The sequence below is a fragment of the Mycteria americana genome, chromosome Z (genome assembly GCF_035582795.1).
Source record: "Mycteria americana isolate JAX WOST 10 ecotype Jacksonville Zoo and Gardens chromosome Z, USCA_MyAme_1.0, whole genome shotgun sequence".
NCBI lineage: Eukaryota > Metazoa > Chordata > Aves > Ciconiiformes > Ciconiidae > Mycteria > Mycteria americana.
The window spans coordinates 19637948-19659478 of NC_134396.1; the positions used below are offsets into that span (position 1 = coordinate 19637948).

Sequence of the window (21531 nt, forward strand, 5' to 3'; positions counted from 1 at the left end):
TATTTGCTTAGAGTCATTGTCCATCTTCAGGCCCTCTAGCAGCTCAAAGATCAGCAAAACCCCAAATAACCAAAGACTTCCCCTGTGAAATGTTAACGTTTCATATGTCAAATAGACGCTTGGGATAGATGGAGCTTTTTGCTCCTATTATCTACAGTGAAGGCTATTTCATGCTTCTTAAAGGGGCAATTAAAAGTAATCTTATCAATTTTAAGCACTTAAATTACGCATACTGACTGTGTGTAAAATGAATTCATGTAGGAAAGATCTCAATTCAACATGGCTTCAGGATTTCCAATAATGGGAATAAGAAAATATCCTGTCTGTGTTAAATTTACAGAGTCTTGTTGGAAAGCTCAAGAATCATGTTGCTTCGAAGTAATGAGTTGGTAACAACTGAGAAAGAACAGGAAGTAGGTCAACCGCTCACCTCTCTGAGAAAGCGCTCAATTTTCCCAAGTTATAAGACTTTGAAATTTGAGCATGTGCTCCAAGAAGCATTAGAATTTAGCATTTAAACCCAATGGTGATTCTTCATATAGTGGTCACATGCATATGCTACAACTGCAAAGGTGAAAAGCCTGCTTGCAATTGCTGTTTCTAGGTGCTGTGGTGCTGGACCCTGAAAACACCAGGGAGATGGACTTTTCCGGGGTCGGTGAACCCTGTACCGATTCCCTGGAGAGGGTGCTCTAACAAACCCAGACAGTAAAGCGTGTGGGGTGCACCATGTGGAGCCAGGGGGACAGACACCAGCAGGTCAGTAGTTACAACAACAACAGAAGGGGAACAGAACTGGACTCCTGCAGCTCAGTATTCCTCTGATGCCAACCCAACTGGGAACACTGCTGGCCAAGCAAGTGCCCTGTCCTTAATTCTGTTGTTCCCAGACTGCTTTCATCGTAGGCTGTGTGCCATTCAATACTGACACTGGAGTTTGATTTGAAAGACTCCAGTGAAGGACTTACAACATGCATTTTAGGAAAAGGCATGAAAACAAAAGCAGCTCAACAATTGTTTCTTTGATTCTTATGTTGTGCATGGGATGCAGGCTCAGGGCCCTACACTTTCATGGGAAAGCATCATAAGTGAAAGCATTGCAGGCCTATTCCCCTTCAGTGTGGCACGAGACGTGATATGAAGTCCATTTCTAAAATAATAGCTTGTAAGTACAGAGTTATAGCTTTGTGTCGTTATGCAGCAAGGAAATGTAATTCAAACAAGAAACTTGAAAGTGAAAGCTGAGACAACACAGACCAATTCTGATACTGGCATAAATCTTGGGGCATGTCAAGATGGAGAAAGGAAAACTTCTACCAAATGTCAACCCATTGCAAAATATAGTTCAAGATGAAAAGAGTTATTGCTATTGCAACAATTAGGCAGGTCTTAAGAAGGTATCTAACGGATGGGCTTATTGTTCATCTAGCATTCAAATCCACAGTTGATAAAGTCCTCCTCCATACATGAGGAAGCAAATATCCGAAAACCTCATTGTATTCTTCCACCTCCTGCAAAACATCTGGGCCAGCCCATAATGCGGCCAGAGGGGCACGCAGCCCACGGTGTCAGCCTGAGCTGGTTAACATCAGAGCCCCATGTGTCCCCTTCAGGAAATTGCTTCAAGCTTAGACAAGACGCTCGCTGACAGAACAGACCACACTACCGAGTTTTAGGTGAGAGCTACCCTCAAACAACCCTGGTGATACTGTCCAGTTAATATTACACCAGGCGTAATAATTTCAAGTGGCAACACTCGTCAAAGATGACAAAAAATATCAGGCCTGTCAACTCTGAACACCTAGCATTTGAAAGAAATATGATGAACTTTGGTGGTATGCCCTGTTTATTGTAAGTGGGTGCACAGAGCAGAATGCAAGAGTAGGCACATCATTTCAAGGATTAGACCTTAAAAAAATTTCAATTACAGCATGTATTGAATGGTCTCTGACCTATAGCCCTGAAGCAGCTGATGTGCCTTTGAACACCATTAGGAACACAGAAGAGTTTGGGGCGTTAGTTAATTATGTTCTCTGCAAGCCTAGCATGCAAGAAAGTAATGAAAGGAAAAGGTCTCCATGTGCAGGAAATGAGCTGGGAGAGCCACAAGAGGGAGGAGCCGCTGTGAACACCAACTGGCCCTTACACCAGGGACAGCATGAGGCAGATGTTCGTTACTTTTAGTATTAAACATCAAGAAAATCCTTAAGGCAGGTCATAAAAAAATAAATCTTAAGCTCTACCTTCAGTGGTGTGGTCAAAGCCTTCCTGACTTGACATTCAAAATCAAGTTGCTCAGAACTTTAAAGCTTGGAAAAATGTTAATTTTTCCATGAATGACCTCAGAATACAGTAATTATTTGCTCCTCTTTTGAGACAGAAAGATGTCAGTTCATCATCATTTTCACTCTGATCAGCACATCTGCCCCATGGTTATACTAATATTTTTCTAAGTTTTTGTTCATTTATTTGGTTTCTGTTGCAGTATGTGTTTTGAAATGGTATGTGCACTTTGTGAGGCGGTGTACTCATTGAGGGGGATGTCTGCACTAAATTCAATAGTTGTTAATTCCTATTTTGAAAATAATTTGGCCAATAGTCCTGACAAAGTGGGACTTTTGTCTCCAACTTTAAATTAGCAAACTTGTAAATTCTGATCAGGTTTTGATATACTGGTTACCCTAAAGCCAGTTCAAGACTTACACTCCTAGATTTGGCAGTTACTTTAACTTTTACTCCCATCAACAGTTACCTTAGAGCATGAATGCAATAGATCATCCTAGGGATGTTTTTTCTGTCGTAGACATCTGTAGTCTCTGGATAAAAGATCTAAAAAACAAAGAGCACAGTTAAAGACATATTACCTAGCAGAAAAGTAGCTAAAATGAGCTCTCTGCAGAACCATACCTTAAACTTATAGAAGTTCAGCTGTTACTTCTATACAGTTATGAATCAAGTCTCTTCTGATGTTATTTTAACTTTATCAGTAGTTTTCATAAGGAATAGTTTAATAAGGCATAAGAGCTACTTAAGAGGGAAAAAAGGAAGATAAGCAGACGGCGTTTCAGGAAGATTTTTTAGAAAAGTCCTTTGGCAAGAGCTCAGCCAGTAGGGCTTGTCCTACAGACACCCAAAAACTGGGATGCAGTTACAATTTGCAAAGCCTCATTGCAAACCAAACCTATCAAGTATGATTTAAAAATGCAAAATTCTAATTGCCAGCACCCCTAACTGTGCGAATACATCATTTACAGAGAAAGATATTCAGAGAGAGGAATATTAAGCAATTTAGCCAAAAAGTCACATCATAACTTCCAATTCTGATTCTATCACTAATTTGTTCCTGGCCTTGATCCCAGTCGCTAAACATTGTTTCGCCACAAAAATAAAATAAAAGACTTAGCTAACCGTGAGAGTTGGCAGCGTGCTTCCAGCCTGGCCGGGCACTCAGGGCTGCACTGTCCCATGGTTAGTAGGACAAGATGGAGTAAGTCAGAAGCACAGTGTCCTCTTCATCATTTGCTCACAACAGATTTGGGAGGGAGGCTCAGGAAAGCTTTTTGCCATGACCATCCTCCGCAACAGAAGCAAATCCTTTCAGAGGAGGGATGGCAGGGTGGAAATCAGCCAGCTGAATGGCGAACTCAAGTTAGGGGGGAAAAAAAAAAAAGCCTGACATGGGAGAGGCAGGACCCTCCTCATCTCTACTGCACTTCTGATGGCAGTCACAGGTACCCTTTCTGCTTATGGTCACATGCAGCGAGTTTGCCCACAGTGACCAGCCACTAGCCCCTGCAGCCCTTCAGGCAGCCATCTGAACATCCCTGCTGTGCTCGATCCCACAGCACATGGGGGAGCATCGGGGCTGCCCCAACCCAGGCACCCCAGGACGGCTGGTGGGCAGCCTGGGAAAGGGAGTACTCCCCACAGGATGTGTGCGGGTGCTGCAATGTCCAAACAAGCAGAGTAGGTGTTTCCACACAGCCCTTTCTTAAAGGATTTTCATCGGAAAGAGACTCACTGGTGCCCAGAAACAGTAGCAGAGGGGGAAGATGACAAGTGAAGACCCGCAAGGAGGAAGATAAATATGAGAGGTGACTCAAGAAAGCAGCTGGCAGAAGAGGAGCAGCAGCATAGCCACGCAGACGCACTGGAGCGTGCAAGGTCAGTCTGGAAACAGGGTAGAGGCAGAGAAACTGGGATGTACATTAAGAGGAAGAGGCAGCAAGAGACACAATGAGAGGCAGTAACCTAAAGGAAGCAAATATTTAAGTTTTCCGTTTTAAACCATATGCCTCTCAGGCCCCCACAGAGACTGTACTAGCAATAAGACATAGCTAAAACACTGCTAGCATCCCCGTTTGTCTTCCCACGAGAGAAACACCCTGAGCATTTCCACCCACAGCACTCAGCCACAGCAGCCTCAGCCCACACACACTGGCAGCAGTAGCACGTAACTGACACTGCCACTGCTTTCAGCATTACCTTCTCTTCAGATTCTTTCCTGAATTACCCCTTCCCCATAGACTTACTGTAAGCAACTGCTTATGCTCAAGCAAATGAAAGGGGATTTCAGTGAGTCAGTGCCTTGAGCTAGTTTCTTTGCTGAAATTTAAAGGCTTACCTTAGGCAGACCAATGGACTCCATTGCTCTTAACCACTGCACAGTGTTGTCAGTGTGCCGAAAATGAAGGCCAGATCTCTGTTGGAAACATAGAAGGAAAAGATAATAAAAATCACATAAAGCAAATTTTGTAATTATTGATCCTCCTGTTGCTTCCCAATTTTATATCCTGAAGTCGAGTTCAGGGAATTTTCCCTTGTTTGAACCTGGAGACCCAAGTGTCACAGCCACAATCCTGCTAATGAAGCATCCTAACACATCAACAGCCCCACGCTGCCCAGCTCATTCTTTTATGTAACATAAGCCAAATTTGTACCCATCTGAGTGGACTGTGACCGAAGTGGCCATTTGTACAGCCCTTCAGTAGTCTTTGGGAGTAAAGGCTGGCTGTCAAATACCAGGAACCACTACCTCCAAAATACAGAAGTGGTAACACTGCTCAGCACTACTGTGGACGAGAATAGATAAGGAGCTCTTAGTCACTCTTCAGATCTACCTGAATACCTGACCCTCCCTACAGCCTACGCAAGGACCAGTTAAAAGAGCAAAGTGAGATAGCTTTTTCTTCCCCCCCCCCCCAGTTTTTGAGGATTCAGGGTAAAGGCAGAAAAGAAGCCTGAACTCAACTTTTGGAGATTTTCAAGAGAAGCATTTAAATGTAACCAGAATTCTTAACCATGGTTCTGTTAGCCATATGGGACCTAGAACAGCTTCAGCTTAATTTCTCAGCTCTTGAACAACAGCCAGTGATTACACCTCAAAAATCTCCATTTCAAATTTTTTCTGCCCCCTCTACATGTTGAGATAATACATTCCATAGTGGAACTACCGCATATGCATATATATTTTCCTATATTATTGAGGATCTTGGAGTTAACGAACAGCTCACACAAGTAGCAAGCTAAGCTTAATTATTGGTAGCTTCTTTTTTGCTCCTCAGTGTTAAATTGGTAAAATAAACACACAGATCTAATGACTGTACAAAATGAGGAAAATTTGGAATAATTATCAAGTTTAATTACTGAATTGCTTTTGGCTCCTATTCCTAATGGGAAATAATTGTATAGATGGTAAAGCTCATGTTCTCCCTGGAGCCAGAAGTGTAATTTGTTCAGCTTTAAAAACATTTAGTGACAGTAACATAGTTTTTCTAAGGGTAAAACATTTCTAACTTGCTTCTTAGTGCTGTGTGTCTTCCATCTAGTCCTGACAGCCTTACGAAAGAAATGCAGAAAGTTAACCAACCACACTTGGGTGTCTTTAAGAGTTGGAAGACAGACACTACATTTTTTTTGTCTTGTCAGTGAGAGAACTGAAAAAGTTATTACCTTATAGCGTGCCTGCTCCACATCGTAGATCTTTTTGTCTGACACCACATTAGGGGCAAAGAATTTTGCGAGCTTGGCAAGGTAAACACCATTTCTTAAGCCTTCCTCTAGCTCCGTAGTTGGGGGCAGCTCTTCTTCCAAGCAGACCTCCATCCACCTACAGAGACATAATTTGAGAAACATTGTTATTTGTGATTTTAATAGAAGTGACGTCTTTCACCCACAACTATCATACTTTTAATGTCACTACCAATGTAGTCATGATCAGTAAGAGAAAAGGGCACAGGCTAAGAAGAAAATTCTTGTATTCATTCATATGGCAGATCAAAATGACTAGGGAATCATATCTGCACTGTGTGGTCATGACCCATCAATAACCAAACAACATGCTTTGAAGTATACATCCCCTAAGGAGTCTAATTTGTTTTGTGCTTTCACACTGCTGTGTGAAAATGGTCAGATCTTTTGAACAGCACTAGGCTTTTAAATAGACAGTAATTGAAGCTGAAACCAGAAGGAAACACAGAGTGCTGTGTATTATTGATGTTTGCGTTTAAAGAACTCTGTGACAGCTGTGCAAGGACTGAAGGCATCAAGGCCAGCGATGTGCTGGGTGAGGCTGGTTCCTGCAGCCGAGGTACTCTGCAACCCAAGCTCTCAGCAATGCTCATCTCAGTACAGAGCACTCCTGCAGCTCATCCTCCTCCTGCATCATGCAGCAGCTCTCCACATTCACCCATGAAACACACGGTGCTGGTGCTGGAGGAAAGAATGAAGGTTTTGGTGGAAACAGCCCAAAGTACTTTATGGATTTGGGGTCTGCCTGGCAGTGAGTTGGATGAAACATTCCCACTGCCTATCAGGTGGGATGGCTTCTCATCAAACAGTGATTAAATCTTTCAAGGTGGTAAACTAGTTTATGTTTTTGAGACTTAGGTGTGATAGATATGGTACTAGATAGAAAGTGGTAATTATTAAATACATAACCAGTTCAGAAGGCCAGTAACAGACATAAAACCTTATTATCCAGTATGTTTATATTGAGTAGCCAAGAGAAACTGCTACCAAAGCACTTCTGAAAAAGGTTAGCATCCTAATCACTGGACCAGAAGTTCCTTACATTGGTGGTCTAAGTGTTTTGGCCCTGTGATATTATTCTTATTTCTAGCAGCTAAATCACATTACAAGAGCTATAAATCTGGTTAGTTCTTTCCCAGTATCTTTTTTTTTTTTTGCTTAGGCAATTTCTGCTGTTGTTAGAAGGACATTAATACCATTACAAATGGACAGGAACAAAGCTGAAGAAATTAGTTGGCTTTACTTACTGTCACTAAGGCAGCATTGCTGTATGCTGCGTGAGACAGCATTACAAATCTAACATCACCTCCACTGGGGTAACTTCAGAAACCAGGAAGCGGGATCCAAGTTGAAAATGAGCCAGTTTTTCCCCAGCCACAGAAGAGAAAAAAGCTCACTACATCATTTTGTTTCACATTAAAACTCTAGACAAATGACCCACTCCATTACACTTTTGGATTTGTTACAGGACATATGAAAGTTGTTTCACTGAAACACAGACTACCCAAATAGCTCTTCAGGAAACCACCAGTCCTAAATCTGGGACAATATCACACAAAGCTGCATGGAACGAGTGTCATTAGGAGAACTGTAGTTTGCAGTATAAAAGCTGCTTTGGTGAGGAGAATCACATCCCTGACAAGTTTCTCTGCTCCATCCAGTGTTTCGTGTTCTCGTGTTATAGGTCCATGCCAAGGGTCCTGAAAGTCACCCTTATTAATGACATTTTATAGACTAAATAGATATATACACTAAGGCAAAATGTCACAACATTCATCTTCTCCAAAACAGAGGGCAAGGAAGAAGAAGCAAAGAATGTATACTCCCAGCAAGTGTGGATTTCACCTGGGCCAGTTAGCTCTTTCTGTAGAATTTAATTCCTAAAATGTGTCTTCTACAAAAAGAGCTGTATGGATAGCAGGAGGAGCTTGCTGAGCCACAGGAGTTATTCACCGTGAGCTGAAGCTGATCCTGTTGTCCAATGGACCATCTCCAGTGAGATGAACGGTATGCCCCCAGAGCAGCATATTGTACCTTGCACTGGATCCTTTACACTTCTAATTCTCAGTTTTCTTATGAAAACGTTGTTCTGACATCTTCAGTTCAGGGCACCAAAAAAGATTACATTGAAACTATCTTCAAAGATACACACATGTGCCCCCCCAAATTGCTTTTCTCGCTGCTGGTACAAAAGTTTGCTACTTAGAGGCAACTTTGCCCTGGCCCTAAACCAGCTGGTGCAGGAGCCCCCCCTAAAAGCCATCCAAGCCCTGCTATTTGGCCTTTCATCACAACAGCTCTTCCTCGGGCTTTCTTTCACCGTACAACTAAGGTTCACCAGCAGAAAGAGCTCCTACATGTCAGCGCTGGTCCAGGTATTACATTTATCTGCCTTATAGTTGAATGTCCATTAGCAAGGCATCACTTAGCACTAAGAAGGAAGGGCTAATAGCAACCTGGGCACAACACTAGGAGAGAAAGACAGCCTTCTGAGCATGTCTAGGTTGTAATTTATAACCCTCCAAATTCCTGTTCTTGTGACACAAAGAGCTTGCTATTCATAACCTGCTGCTGGTTTTAGGAGGCAGCGGAAAGGATGCATTTGGGTGGGTTGTGTCTGGTTTTATAAAAGGGTCCATATAAAATTGAGTCATTCCTCGAGCTCTAAATGAGATGCTGATCCAAGGTGAAAGCTGCTCCTCAGCTTTTCAAACCTCCTGTTATTCAACAACAGCAAAACTGTTTTGGATGTGTTTCCAGCATAGTGAAGAGCCTTTAAGAGTCTTTAAGCCTTTAAGTTAATCTGGAATCATGCTATTCTGGACAGGGAGGCTGCTTTGTCTGGTGGGTAAATGCAATACACTGAGCGACAAGCAGGAAACAGTATGAAGAAGCAAAGAAACCAGAAATAATAAGAAAAGGGGGTAATGAAGAATACAGTTATCAATCCAACAAGTCCAGATAAACATACAAGCAAAGTCTCTTTTTAGAAGGAGAATATTAGTAACTCAGTGGAAAAAAGGAAAAAAGAAAGAGAAGTAAATGGAACAGACCTGAAAGATGCAATTAGTTTCTTTCCATTTATAGCTAAAAATCTATAAGTGATATCCGTTCTAGAAAAACTCACAGGTCTGCAATAAGGCAACTGTAACTTACAGCTTTTGGGAATCAGTCTCCAAGACTGAGAACACAGCTACAGCTGTATTACATATAAGACAGGTTTTACCAGTGTCTGGAAGTTGCAGAACTTAGCTATAACAAGATCTACTGTGAAAGGATTTACTCCATTTTGCACGTATTTAATCAGAGGAAGGAAAAGCCTCAGGATTTGCATGAAATCCTGCAAATATACAACCAACCTTGTAAGTTTTAGTTATGCAAACAGCTGCCCAGCTCCGTTACTCTCTCTGCTAGTATTTATTGAGACATCTGTAGCACTTTTCTCCCCAGTGCTTGCAGTTACAGTATTGTTCCCTTTACACTGATTCAGTTAAAAGGGAATTGTGGTTTTAAACAGAAAAAAGCATTACTTTATGTTGTGAGGTTCTGCTTTTTGAGACACAGTTTGGTGAGTTTATGAAAGTTATTATATGACACTGTGCCTACAGCAGGAGTAGACTGGACTGAAAAAAAACAGAAATCCTCCTACTCCTGTTTCTTTAAGTGAAACAGAGAATATTCACCTGACAATAAGGATTTATAGGTACCTTTGGAGCAATTTATTTTTCTTCGGGGCTAAAAAAAGTAGCATTGCCTTTGGCTTGCGCACTGTTTTCCTGAGCACACAGTACTGCAGCATCAGCACCAGATTTAAGCTGTTGCAGAAACTGTTCCCCACAAAAACTAGTTAATACCGTGGCTATACAAGAGGAAGGGCCTATAACTCAATGTTAGACAGTATGTTTTTCTTCAGCATGAAGCTTGTGGAGTAAGACTATTATAGCTATCAAATGTGCACGTGCATTTCTGCCATTTCTTTTTCTGCAATGCAATCCCATAACTAATACTGTGTTTTTAACAACCTTAACTTACTGACAAATGTATGCCATGAAAAGCTGCCACAGTGATGAACACGGTGATTAACTTGGTCACTCATTACAGCTAAACCCAAACCCCACTCCATGGTGGAGGGACAAAACGCAATCTCAGGAAGCAGACAAAAATGTACAACATCCCTGAAGTCCTGGATAGCACCATCAAAAATTAACAATCATTAGAACAGCCCTGCAGAGCTACCCATGCCAGTTTTAGTCTTATCATTTCAGTTCAAACATGCATAAACAGATGTTTTCCTGAAGAGAGATACTTGGGATCATACACCACTATGCATAAATACAGCCTGCTTTTATTTTCATAATACTGCAGTACTTGCCAGCACAGAAACTGCTTTTTGATTTGCCTTAGACAAAAACCCAAACCCAGACCTGATCAATGGAAATAAATCTCCAAAGCTTTAGTTCCAATACATAGTACTCGAAAGTCTGCCAGGAGTGAGTATTGAGGTACAATTTCCTTTTGCTTTGCTCAGTTTTGTTTTGACTCTTAGCAATCCAAGCCCATAGCGGTTCAGCAGTGAATTTCTGGCAAGATAACAATGATGACTTCTGTGCCAGACCCACAGGCAGTAAACATCACGCTGCTCACCAAGAGATTCCAGTTTCCACATTTGACCACACAAAACAGCAGCAGTATAATGAGCTCAGGCTTGCACTTTAAAAGCCAAAAAAGCCCTGAATCCCATTCAAGGCAAGGGTCAAGGGAACTGGAAGCACCAGCGCTGCACTGTGAACTTAACCAGTTATGAAGTTGTCATTGACAGTCTGTGTGATCAGCAAAGCACACGCTGCTGGCTACGGGACTAGAAATGCTGGAGCCAGTGTTCAGCAGAGAAGAGGGAATACATTGTGTAACCCACCCAAAGCCCAACACGTTTGGCACACACTGGATATCGCAGCAAAATTTATACTTGTGCTGCCCTGCCCTTTCAGATTTGTGCTGCAAGATGTGGATCCAAGGGCACCAGGTTTTTAGCTCCTGGGAAGCAGACCTTTGGAGAAGCAAAGGCAGGACTCCAGAGCCAAAACTCAGAACACTGGATGCCACCGTGAAAAAGGTATAGTGAAGAGAAGGTAAAGCCACTCATTTACTACTTCCCTGGCTCACAACCACAGTCTTTCAGTCTGGTTCAGCACGCACACACTGTGAGGAAGTGAAACAGACCATTGACCTAGAGATTACAATACAGCCATCTCATTCCAAACAAAGGGTGAAAAAATCTTGTTGCTAGAAAATAAGAGTAACAATCAGTCCCAAAGCAGAATGTTAGATTCTAACTTTAAATGTCTGTGAAGTGGTGGGATTATTTTTAAGTCAAAACCTTTATTTGAAGATACTTAGAAATATACAAGTCTGAAACATGAGAACTCACTGTTTAGAGTTCCACAATATTATGTCTTTAGTTTCCGAGTCTAAAGATTTGTTAAGAAATCTCAGCTCTTAACTCTTCATTTGCTTTTGTTTTTTAATACAAAAAAGATATATTTCTTTCCACCAACAGTCCCATAAGTATTGCTTTAAAAAGGAGGGTGAGAGCAGCAGAAGCAAGCTAGGTGTATTGCTTGGCTGAGCAGGAGTGGTGGTGGTGGCATTGGTTTGTTTATAGGAAAGACTGTGTGTTAACTTTGGAATTTGTTCTCATTAGACTGCAAGCTTTAGCATGATGCATCTCCTAAACCAGAAACCTTAGAAAAGGTTGTTTCACAAACAGCCACATGCTATTTCCAGAGCAAAAGCATGCAAAGCTTTCAGCCATTCCATGAAAATAGATACAGACAATTTGGATACCATATGGCAAGAAGTACCAGTTGTATAAAAAACCTGCACAAGCTTGGAGGCTCTACTTAGAGACTGCGGAGAGCAGTGACAGAGCAGGCAGCTAAGAAAACTACTTTCTTCAGACCTTTTTTCTCACATTCTGGTGCATTCAGCCCCAAATCTTCCTTACAGTTGGGAGCCTTGGCTCAAGTTAGAGCTACAGCCCTCTGCTGCCAACTTACCCCTGGAGCCAGACACCCTGGAAACATCATCTTCTAGATTTGAAGCTCTAGATTCATACTCCAGTGACAGTCTCTACTGAATCTCAAGTTTTATCCATCCTAAAAACATACTTTGTCTGAAAGACAACATTTTGTGATCGTGGGTCACTGGAGCAGTGTGGGGAAGGAAGGCATGATGCAGGTCTTTCCAGTCACCACTTCTCTTACGTTGCATACAAGTAGTAACATGAAGATAGTGTCATGGAGGACACCGTGACTCACTTGGCTACATAAGATCTCAGAACTTCAGCATGTAAAACAAGCTTCAAATCCTTTAGCAAGAGATTTTGGATTAACTTGTGGCACTCAAATTTTTTACCCTTCCGTAAGTCAGTTCAAATTCGAAGTTGCAGATCTCTGGGTCTCCAGCTAGTGTTAGGTTTAGCAGCATCTCAACTTATTTTTATGGTTATGATTTCACCAGGGAGGATACTGACTTTCAGCAAGAGCTACACTGAAGACTATGAAGCATTCATGTATGGATTCTTCATGCATAAGTATTAAAATAATCAGATCTCACTGCACATTGCTGCATTTTGTTGAGTTGTGCACACCTCTGAAGTTTGTTGCAACATCCATTTCCCTGATCAAAGCCCTTCTGATGCACTTCATATTCAATTTAGATGAGTAGAAGTGAGCAGCAGTGATGACTTGCCCACCCTATACAGCACACTAAACCAGCAATAAATCATTTCAGCAACATTTTTCCACACCAGATTTCTGCTGCCATGGCAACGCTGCCATATTTACAAAATAACCTTAAACATGTTATAAAATTCTGGTTCACAAGATGGCAGCACAGATACTATTTGTTGTTTTAATCTGTTTTATTCCAGCCACCCCTTATGTGGGTTAATCAGTGATTAGAGTCCACAAGGCAAGGTGCTGCTCAGGAAAACTGCTCTGGAGTCCCAGCATGGCCCCGCAGCCGTCGCAGGCTGCTGGGCACCTGGCAGCAGCCGAGTCCTGTTTACTCAGCACTTCTAAGGTGGGGGAAAAAAGTAGTTAGAAACGCTCCACCAACAACTCTACAGGCAACAGCAGCACATATGCCTGCGCTTTGTGATGGGCCCCCAGCCTTTGCAATCAGAACAGGCTTTGTTTTGCTGCCTTCTCTTTTTGCAGAGATATTAAGATTTAGCACAGGGTATCAACCACAAACTCGACAACTGCTCTGTGAGATAACACACTGAGTGGGGCCCAACGCTAACAAAGCCCAGGCTGACGGTCACAGGGATGCCTCATCGTATCCCCCTGCTCTTGGCCTGGCTCCAAGCTGCCAGTGGCCGGGGATAAATGCTGAAGAGGCAGGAGAGAACGGAATACCGGGAAGGGAGCTTGCCACGCTGGTGGAGGCTGAACAGCTACAGGGAGTATTTGTCCTTAAGAAACCTCATCTAATTCTGCTCAGCAGAAAGAACAGTACCCAACAGGTTACCTGAGCAAACGAGGTGGAAACATTAAATCAATGTTCAAATGTCTTGGGGCAGGGGGAAGTATCTGGGGAAGGTGTGGGCTGAAGTATCCCTTTTTACAGGAGGAATCAGTTTTTCATTTGGATGAAAAGGGGGAAAGGGTAAAACAGATCAGTCCTCTCCTAAAAACCTTGGAAACTCTGTGCAACTAAGTTAACACAATTCAGATTGATGTGCATCACCCAGCTGCAGAGTCTAGACCTGTTTTAACAGCCTTCTCCAATAGGCAGCAGAGACCACAGTGGCAGAGGCACAAGTCTTGCCTATGTTAGTCTGGCAGCAGTGGCTCAGCAGCCTCTGGAAAGCATAATTTCAGACAGATGACAGACTCAAATCACTAATGAAATTTCAGGTAGTGCAGACATGAGCTCCATAGCACGTCCCACATGCAGACACAAAAGGTCTCCCTCCAACTCTACAAATCAAATAATGCTTTTATCTGAAAAGGAGGGAAGCTGAATTTGGCACGTGAATTTATCTAAACTTAGTATTTCACAAGTCTGTATAGACACTGATTTGATAAACAGAAGCAGACACAGCAATAAAAGCATTTTTATACAGTACGGCATTTGTTGGTGTGGAAATGTTGCAAAACAAGTAATTCCCCCAAACACACAATGTTTGCTTTAGAAAAACACTGTGATTGCAGACTCCAAGACCATAGTTTAGACTTGTACATTATAGTGTTCTTGCTACATGCTACTGCAGTTTCCTTTGCTCTATTACATCTTCTACAGCTGCTGTATAGTAATGCAGTTTAAGGTACGTTCTCAAAAAAACCAGCATATGGTATTTCAGATTTACCAATTTAAAGGGTTCTGGCCTGGCATAACCTCATTGTCCTCCAAGCAACCCACTTAAGTGGAAGAGCAGCAGAAGCCTTGGCAAGCCAAAAAAATGTTACAGTAAAATAACCAATAATGGGTCCTTCCAATAACCTTCACACTTCTGTCGGGCTGCTAATCTTAAGTCGCAGTTACAGTATGTCTTTACCCGAAGTCTACACCATGCCTCAGCAGTAATTACTATCCAAATGCATAGAAAACAGACCTGTAGTCCCTACAAAGTGATCTATCCAACAGTGACTTTGATGAAGCTACTACTAAAACTAAACCAAACCCATTCATCAGGGAACCTACATCTTTTGTTTACCCTCTCCCAATTCCAGTGCATCACCAGATGTGCTGTTTCTAGCAGCTGTCAAGCTAGCCACACATGGAAGGACAGCTAAAGAAACATCAAAACAACACAGTCATTTTTACATCGAGATCTGGCATCTTACATGTTTGCCCATTACCACTGCACAGTGCCTTCCATGCAAGTATTAGTCCTCAGCTGTCCAGAGGGATATGCTATTACCTTTCCTTGCAGTTCAGATGACAGACATAAACCTTACCACCATATCTGTAATCAACACACTTTTCTAGGGTAGAAAAGTGACCCAGGGAAGTACCTCCAGCGTAGATTCAGCATAAAAGCTTGTACGTTGTACAGGCGTTAAAGCCAAGTCCAAGACCGCCAACAGAAAGATACAGCTCTACCTGCAGACCTGCATATTTACTGGGCAACTGATGCAGCTGGATCAGCAGAAACCCCCAAAGGAGGTGCAGACTAAAGAGTATGTCAAGGCCACATAGGAGACCTATGGCAGAGCAAGAAACCAAACTCAGGCATGGCAGGATGCAAGATGCTGTTCTGACTCCTTGACCAGGTCAAGTCCACTGGATCAGATTCAGGTATTTATATTTTACTGTCTAACATATGACGAAGGTTACTTCTGCAAAAGCAACTAGCTGCCAGTACGCAGGTACAGAAACCACAAAAAGGACCCAAGAAGTACAGCTACTAGACAGGCAGCTGGGACTCTTAAAGAAAAGTGCAGGTCAGCAGCCAAGTAAGAATTAAAAGACACTGATGAGAGAACATGATGTTAAAGAAGTGAAAAGACCGAAAGAGCCAGCTTGTGAAAGGCTGAACTGTTGTTAAAAGCATTTAGTGTTACGTAAACACTGCAAAACAGCAACAAGAGGGAGTTTGCAAAGTTTAAACTTTGTCTGTCGTATGTCAAAAAGAAACAAAAGACAGAGGAACAAAGTTAAAACCAAAGCATTTAGGTGGGAAACTCCATGCACAGCACCTACAGTTACCTTTTTCTGTTTTCTTCTTCCCATGGTTATGCAAGCAATGCTCTCCTTCATTTTCACTTTCAATGGCTGGAAAGACAATACTCCCCTACCTACTCAGTCTATAAAATTTTGAGAAGCATATGCATACAAATCAGGCCTGCAGTAGATGAGAAAAATGTAGGCAGGAGTATAACAGCATTTAAGAATCCACAAAGAAATGAAAACCCAAGAAATTCATGGTATTGCTTTATACTGGTGAAGACAAGCAGCCTTTCTACAACAAAAACAGCAAAAAAATTCACAAGTGCTCTGCAACCTGACCTGATAATAGGTCAGGCTGCTCCTTTGTTTTCTTGTTCATGCATGAAGAGGAAATAAAAATAGAAGAAATTTAAAATCAGAAGGAAAAGCCTAACAAGTTTTAGAGACTATTTCAAACTAGTTATGGAGTTTATGTACTATGACGACTGTGTTTCCAGAGAGATTTCAGCTTGCTGTAACCCTCTAGCAAGCCTCCAGGTGCACGAATCCTGGAGAATGGTTTGCTCATTGATTTCTATAGGAGTCATTTCTCTGAAAAACAAAAACTACAGAGGAGCTCAATGGAAACAAAGCTGCTGCAAACTGCTTCAAGCAACACAGTGCCCTATTTGGAAATACTCCTGTATCACGTCCCCAACATCTCCAAGTACTTTCAGGCACAGGAATTAATGTAAAAACCTCTGTATTAGAAGACAGAAGTAGCACCAGTCATTTTTATTTTGAAATCACTGAAGTGAAACACAGGACAGGCACCCCAGGCATCCTGATGAACCCCCTTTCATTAGGAAACTAATTTTTAGGCTGGTAAAGCTCACTTTACTATTGCCATAGAAAGATTACTCCATCTTAAAAAGGCATAAGGGGCTACCATGCAATTTCACATTAAAAAGATGACACGTTACTATTACATTGAGACTCCTCCAAAGATACTTAATACAACTGTGTTTACTGAAGTGGAAATTAATAGGACAAGAGAGAACAAACATTAAAATGCTTTACAGGAGCACTCTTGATTTTCTTAATAAACAGCAGTTAACTCAGGGTCTCTGAACTGCAGTCAGCCAACAATTTAACACAGCAAAAAAAAAAAATCCTCTACACCCATGAACTTGAACCAAAAAATATTTTAAGTCAATTTAGCTCACTGCCAAGCCTATTAATGACCTAGATACTTCAATCAAGTTAATCAGCAAACCATCACAGCTTGTTAGCTCTCAACCCTACACCAAGACCTAAGTGACTCAAGTTGCTATTTTGACCTGCAAATTTGCTCCTCCTTTTTCTCTTCCCATTTCTCTGCACTTATCCCAAGCGAGTACAGCACCTGCACAGTGCGGGTCATGGAGGCTGGGAAGATGCTGCTGCAGTTATAGCCAGAAGCCACACAACCCTAAAACTGGATCCCCAATTCCCCCTATCATTTGTAGGGCATGTTTTTGTACAGTTTTAGGAGGGCTTGCATATTTTGAGCTACTGGTAGTTGCAGCCTGCAGAGCCTGACCGTTGTGGGTAGTACAAGATCTCCTGTAAAAGAGGGCCATGGAGATGCTACTAGCTTTCACGGCAATATCTCCTGCAGCATGCTGAAAGTTTAGCCGAGAATATTAAAAAAACAATACAAATAACTAATTGACCAGCTTGCGGGGTGGCAGGCAAGGCGGTGATGGAGAGCGTGGAGACACTAGTCACCCGCCAGTGCTGGGAAAGCAACTGCCACAGGGGAGAGGAAGAGGAGTGCAACCGTCACCGTGCCACACGGTTCCTGTCAACAAGAGACATAGGCAGGAAGAGCCGACCACAGCAGCAGCCAGATAAGGGGGACCAGCAGGATGGACGCCAGGATAGCAAGATTTACAGTGGGGAAGAGAAAGCCTAGTCGACAATGCTGACAGAGGTCTGAAAGGGGGCATGGAGGGGTGGTGTCCCGTAGTCCAGGCCAAGACCAAGATGCAGCAGTACCCCAGCAAAAGGAAGATGTGCCCAACTATAAAGAATGCACAAGACTCATGCAGTCAGATCAACTCAACTGGTGTTACTAGAAGCCTGGATATGAGCACTGGAAGAGGTGCTTGACGAAGGGAGGGGAGTTGCCCGTGGTCACAGTAGATTTTGCTGAAATATTGAATCTAAAATTGCTCAATAAATTCTTACGAAAAAAAAAAAGGGAAGGGCCCGAAAGAGAGAGTTGGGAGTATGTGCACGATTACATTAACAGGAACAACTTGAAACTAAGGAATACGCAGTTCTAACTCTGACACGGAGTGCCTTCATCCTTAGACATTTGCCTTCATCTAAGATTTAAAAAGTATGTCTTGCAGAACTTCTGCACACTTCCTTTGATACCCAGCCAAATCCTTAAACAGCATATTTTACTTCAGCTTTCCATATGAAGATGCAGCATAATCAAAATGTCTCCACACTCTTCTCTTCCTCCTCAGGAAAACTAATATGTATATTCAAAGAAACTTAACAGCCCAGTTGCTCCTAATTTTGAACATGAGCGTTACACTCTAAGACTGCATTTTGGGAGTGCAGATGTTCTTGCAATGAAATGAAAAGCCCAGCTGAAGTCCCGCGTCTACAGATGCAGATTTTTCCTGTGCAGAGATGCAAGTTGTTTTTTCTCACTACACTGCAAAAACACCCAAAGACTCTCACAACAACATTCCTCTACTTCAAGTGAAAAAAGGGAATGAGCATAGTCCTCTTGCCTTTCTAGCTCCCTCAGAGTCAGCCACTAAAACTTCAGCTGCTTCTAGTACCAGCTTACAAGCAGGAGACAGCCATTTCCAAGTTGCCTAGATTGGTGGTGTGTTTTCATCACCACACTTCAGTACGGGGAATTTCTCCAAAGTGGAAAAGCAGATCTCCATCTGGTTGCCAAGCCATATCTTGCCCAAAGGCAAAGTCACGCCATCTCCCATGGCATAAAGTTCTCAAACAAACCAAAACTTTGCAACAGAATCCAAACTTATAATTAAGTATTCAGCTACTTTCAACATATTTGCTATCAGAGGACTGTAGGTTTATCCTGATGTCAAATGTCCAGTCCCTTGAAATTCAAAAACTGCATTCAGAAGATACCTGCATGTGTCCTTCCTTCTACCCCACCACCGCACATAGATTAAGCACTACTGAGACTACCTAGTAGTATGCTAAAAGCTTCATAAAAAAAAAAATCAAAGTCATATTTCAGCTATTATGGATCTGTCAGAAGTAGGCTTCTCGTGAAGGGAACTCATAAGCATTCATACAGAAGAAACCAAAAACAGCACTACCAAATTCTTTAAGGTAACCTGAAAATCCAGCATCTAGGTGGGAAGGATGTTTATAGATATACACATATAGACGTTTGAGGAATTTTGATGCCAACATACAAGTATCTGGGGCACGGCAGTCAAGCAAAGCAAGTGGCTGGGCAAAGGGTGTTCAAGAGCTTAGCAAACCCCAAGTGTTGCCCACCCAGTGACTCAACATCTGACCAACATTTACCACTCACACTATACCTCTGCTGGGCATTGCCATGGGGGACAGGCAGTCTGCAAGCACATCAAGTGACAGTTTAATGTGGGGGGCAGGGGAAGTGTATGAAAGTAAAGCAAAACATACATCCAACCTAATGAGCCAAACGGGGATGGGAAATAAGTAGGCTGGATGAGATGTTGTCCTGGTTTAACCCCAGTCAGCAACCAAGCACCACACAGCTGCTCGCTCACACCACCAGCACCACCACACCCTGCCGGTGGGACAGGGGAGAGAATCTGAAGAACAAAGTAAGAAAACTCATAGGCTGAGATAAGAGCAGTTTAATAACTGAAATAAAACATAATAATAAATTGTAATGCAAAGGAAAATGAGAGAGAGAGAGAGAGAGAGAGAGGAACAAAACACAGGAAAAACAAGTGATGCAACCGCTCACCACCCACTGACTGATGCCCATCCCATCCCCAAGCAGCGATCGCTGCCCCCCGGCCAGCTCCCCCAGGTTATATACTGAGCATGATGTCCTATGGTATGGAATAGCCCTTTGGCCAGTTTGGGTCAGCTGTCCTGGCTGTGCCCCCTCCCAGCTCCTTGTGCACCTGGCAGGGCAAGCTTGACTAGTGTAAACACTGCTTAGCACCAACTAAAACATCGGTGTTATAAACATTATTCTCATCCTAAATCCAAAACACAGCACTATACCAGCTACTAGGAAGAAAATTAACTCTGTCCCAGCCAAAACAGGACAGATGTGCACAGCTCCCACCTGAGCGGCAAGTTTGATGAACTCACTTGATAGCTCCTAGAAACCAAAGTATTTAACAGCAACTGTTTTTCCACTAATACACTTATAACTTATGTTGTTATTCAACAAGCGTAAATTAAGTTTATGCACAGTAACAGACAGTGAACCTGGCATTGAGAGAAATCCCAGACTAATTCTTTTGTCCATCACAGATCGCTGCAAGTACATAGTCTTTAATTCTCTTAGCTCTACTGAAAAATAGCAGAATGTGCCCAGCATACACACAGCATAATGTCCTAACTCAAAAGATATCCCCCTCACTCAGACAAAGAGCTGGAAATTATTCTTTTCTAGATATCTGTACAAAAGTGCTTTGTGTTCAATATGGCTGGCCAGGGAAAGGCCATAAGCATTTATTCTTCAGAAATAAGTATTTTTCCTTTGCCAATTGATTCTTTTACAAACATGTTAAATGAAAGATAAGCTGTTCTTTTCAATACCACTCTGGTGGCAGATGTAGTCTTAAGGTACGAAGAGCTTGTTAGCAAAATCCTGAGTAACTTAATTCCACATTTATAAATATATATGTTATTCTTTAATTATAGCACACTCCATTCACACAGCTTACTTTACATAAAGACTGCCTCTCTGCTCCATTCCGGCTTGCTTTGAGAAAAATACTCTCCTGCCACTGCAGCACTGTACAACAAGCACACCATATCTCAGGCTGAAGTATTTGCAAGTGGACAGAGAAACACCAACTGTGTGGAGCAAGAAACAGTCAAGGAAACTCCAGATTTAGAGGGAAACTAAACTTAGATTTTTCAGAGTGTTTTCAGGTTTGTTTGGGTTTTTTTCATGCATTGCATTTTTAAACTAATTTTAGTAGTTGTGTATTCTACTACTGACAGTGCTTACTGGCAAATGATCAACTCCCAATCTCTCTCATGTTGGGTGTTCTGGTTAATTAGACCTTCCTATATGCAAATTTTTGCAGTATTTCTATGGGCTCCTAATCAAACATAAACTTTACATGCACAATTTTTTTTTTTTTTTTTTTAATTAAAATGAAGATACTTGCTCACTTAGGGGGCAGCACCATACATTAAAGTAATTGTTATATAAGCAGTAACCACACATCTTCCTTTACTTGGAGGCATTTTATTAGAAAATGATGGTGAGCAAAACTAAAACACTGTCTTTACATTGCCAATTACCACCATTCAACAGTGGCCAGAACTCAAAAACTGCCTTTGTATTATCATTTGTATTGTATCCATTTCTGCTATTTAGATGAAACAGCAGCACTGTAAGTAAGAACAAAAACTAACCTGTAAAGAACTGTAGTTCTTTGGTTTAAGGAAGTCTTTTTCAATCTCTCCTTGGTCCTCTGTCAAAGTGACTTAATTTTCTCTGACAAAATACCTGGATGACAAATCTTAATCTTATTTCTTTTTAGCAATTGCCACTGCCTGCATCTTGCATCTTCTCAAAAAGCTAGAAAAGTGGGGTCTTTTTTTCAGAGTTTTTGACTC

At 42.0% G+C, this 21531-nt stretch overlaps 1 protein-coding gene across 3 annotated transcripts in view; it reads right to left on the reverse strand.

Annotated features, from left to right (window-relative positions):
- IQGAP2 (IQ motif containing GTPase activating protein 2) overlaps nt 1-21531 on the reverse strand; it is a 129959-nt gene that overhangs the window by 59041 nt on the left and 49387 nt on the right. For all 3 annotated transcript variants that reach the window (XM_075526980.1, XM_075526979.1, XM_075526978.1), the window contains exons 3-5: nt 5953-6109; nt 4625-4702; nt 2753-2829 (exon numbers count right to left, since the gene is read on the reverse strand). In XM_075526980.1, coding sequence (XP_075383095.1) covers nt 2753-2829; nt 4625-4702; nt 5953-6109 — 312 coding nt within the window. The remainder of the gene's footprint in view (nt 1-2752; nt 2830-4624; nt 4703-5952; nt 6110-21531) is intronic.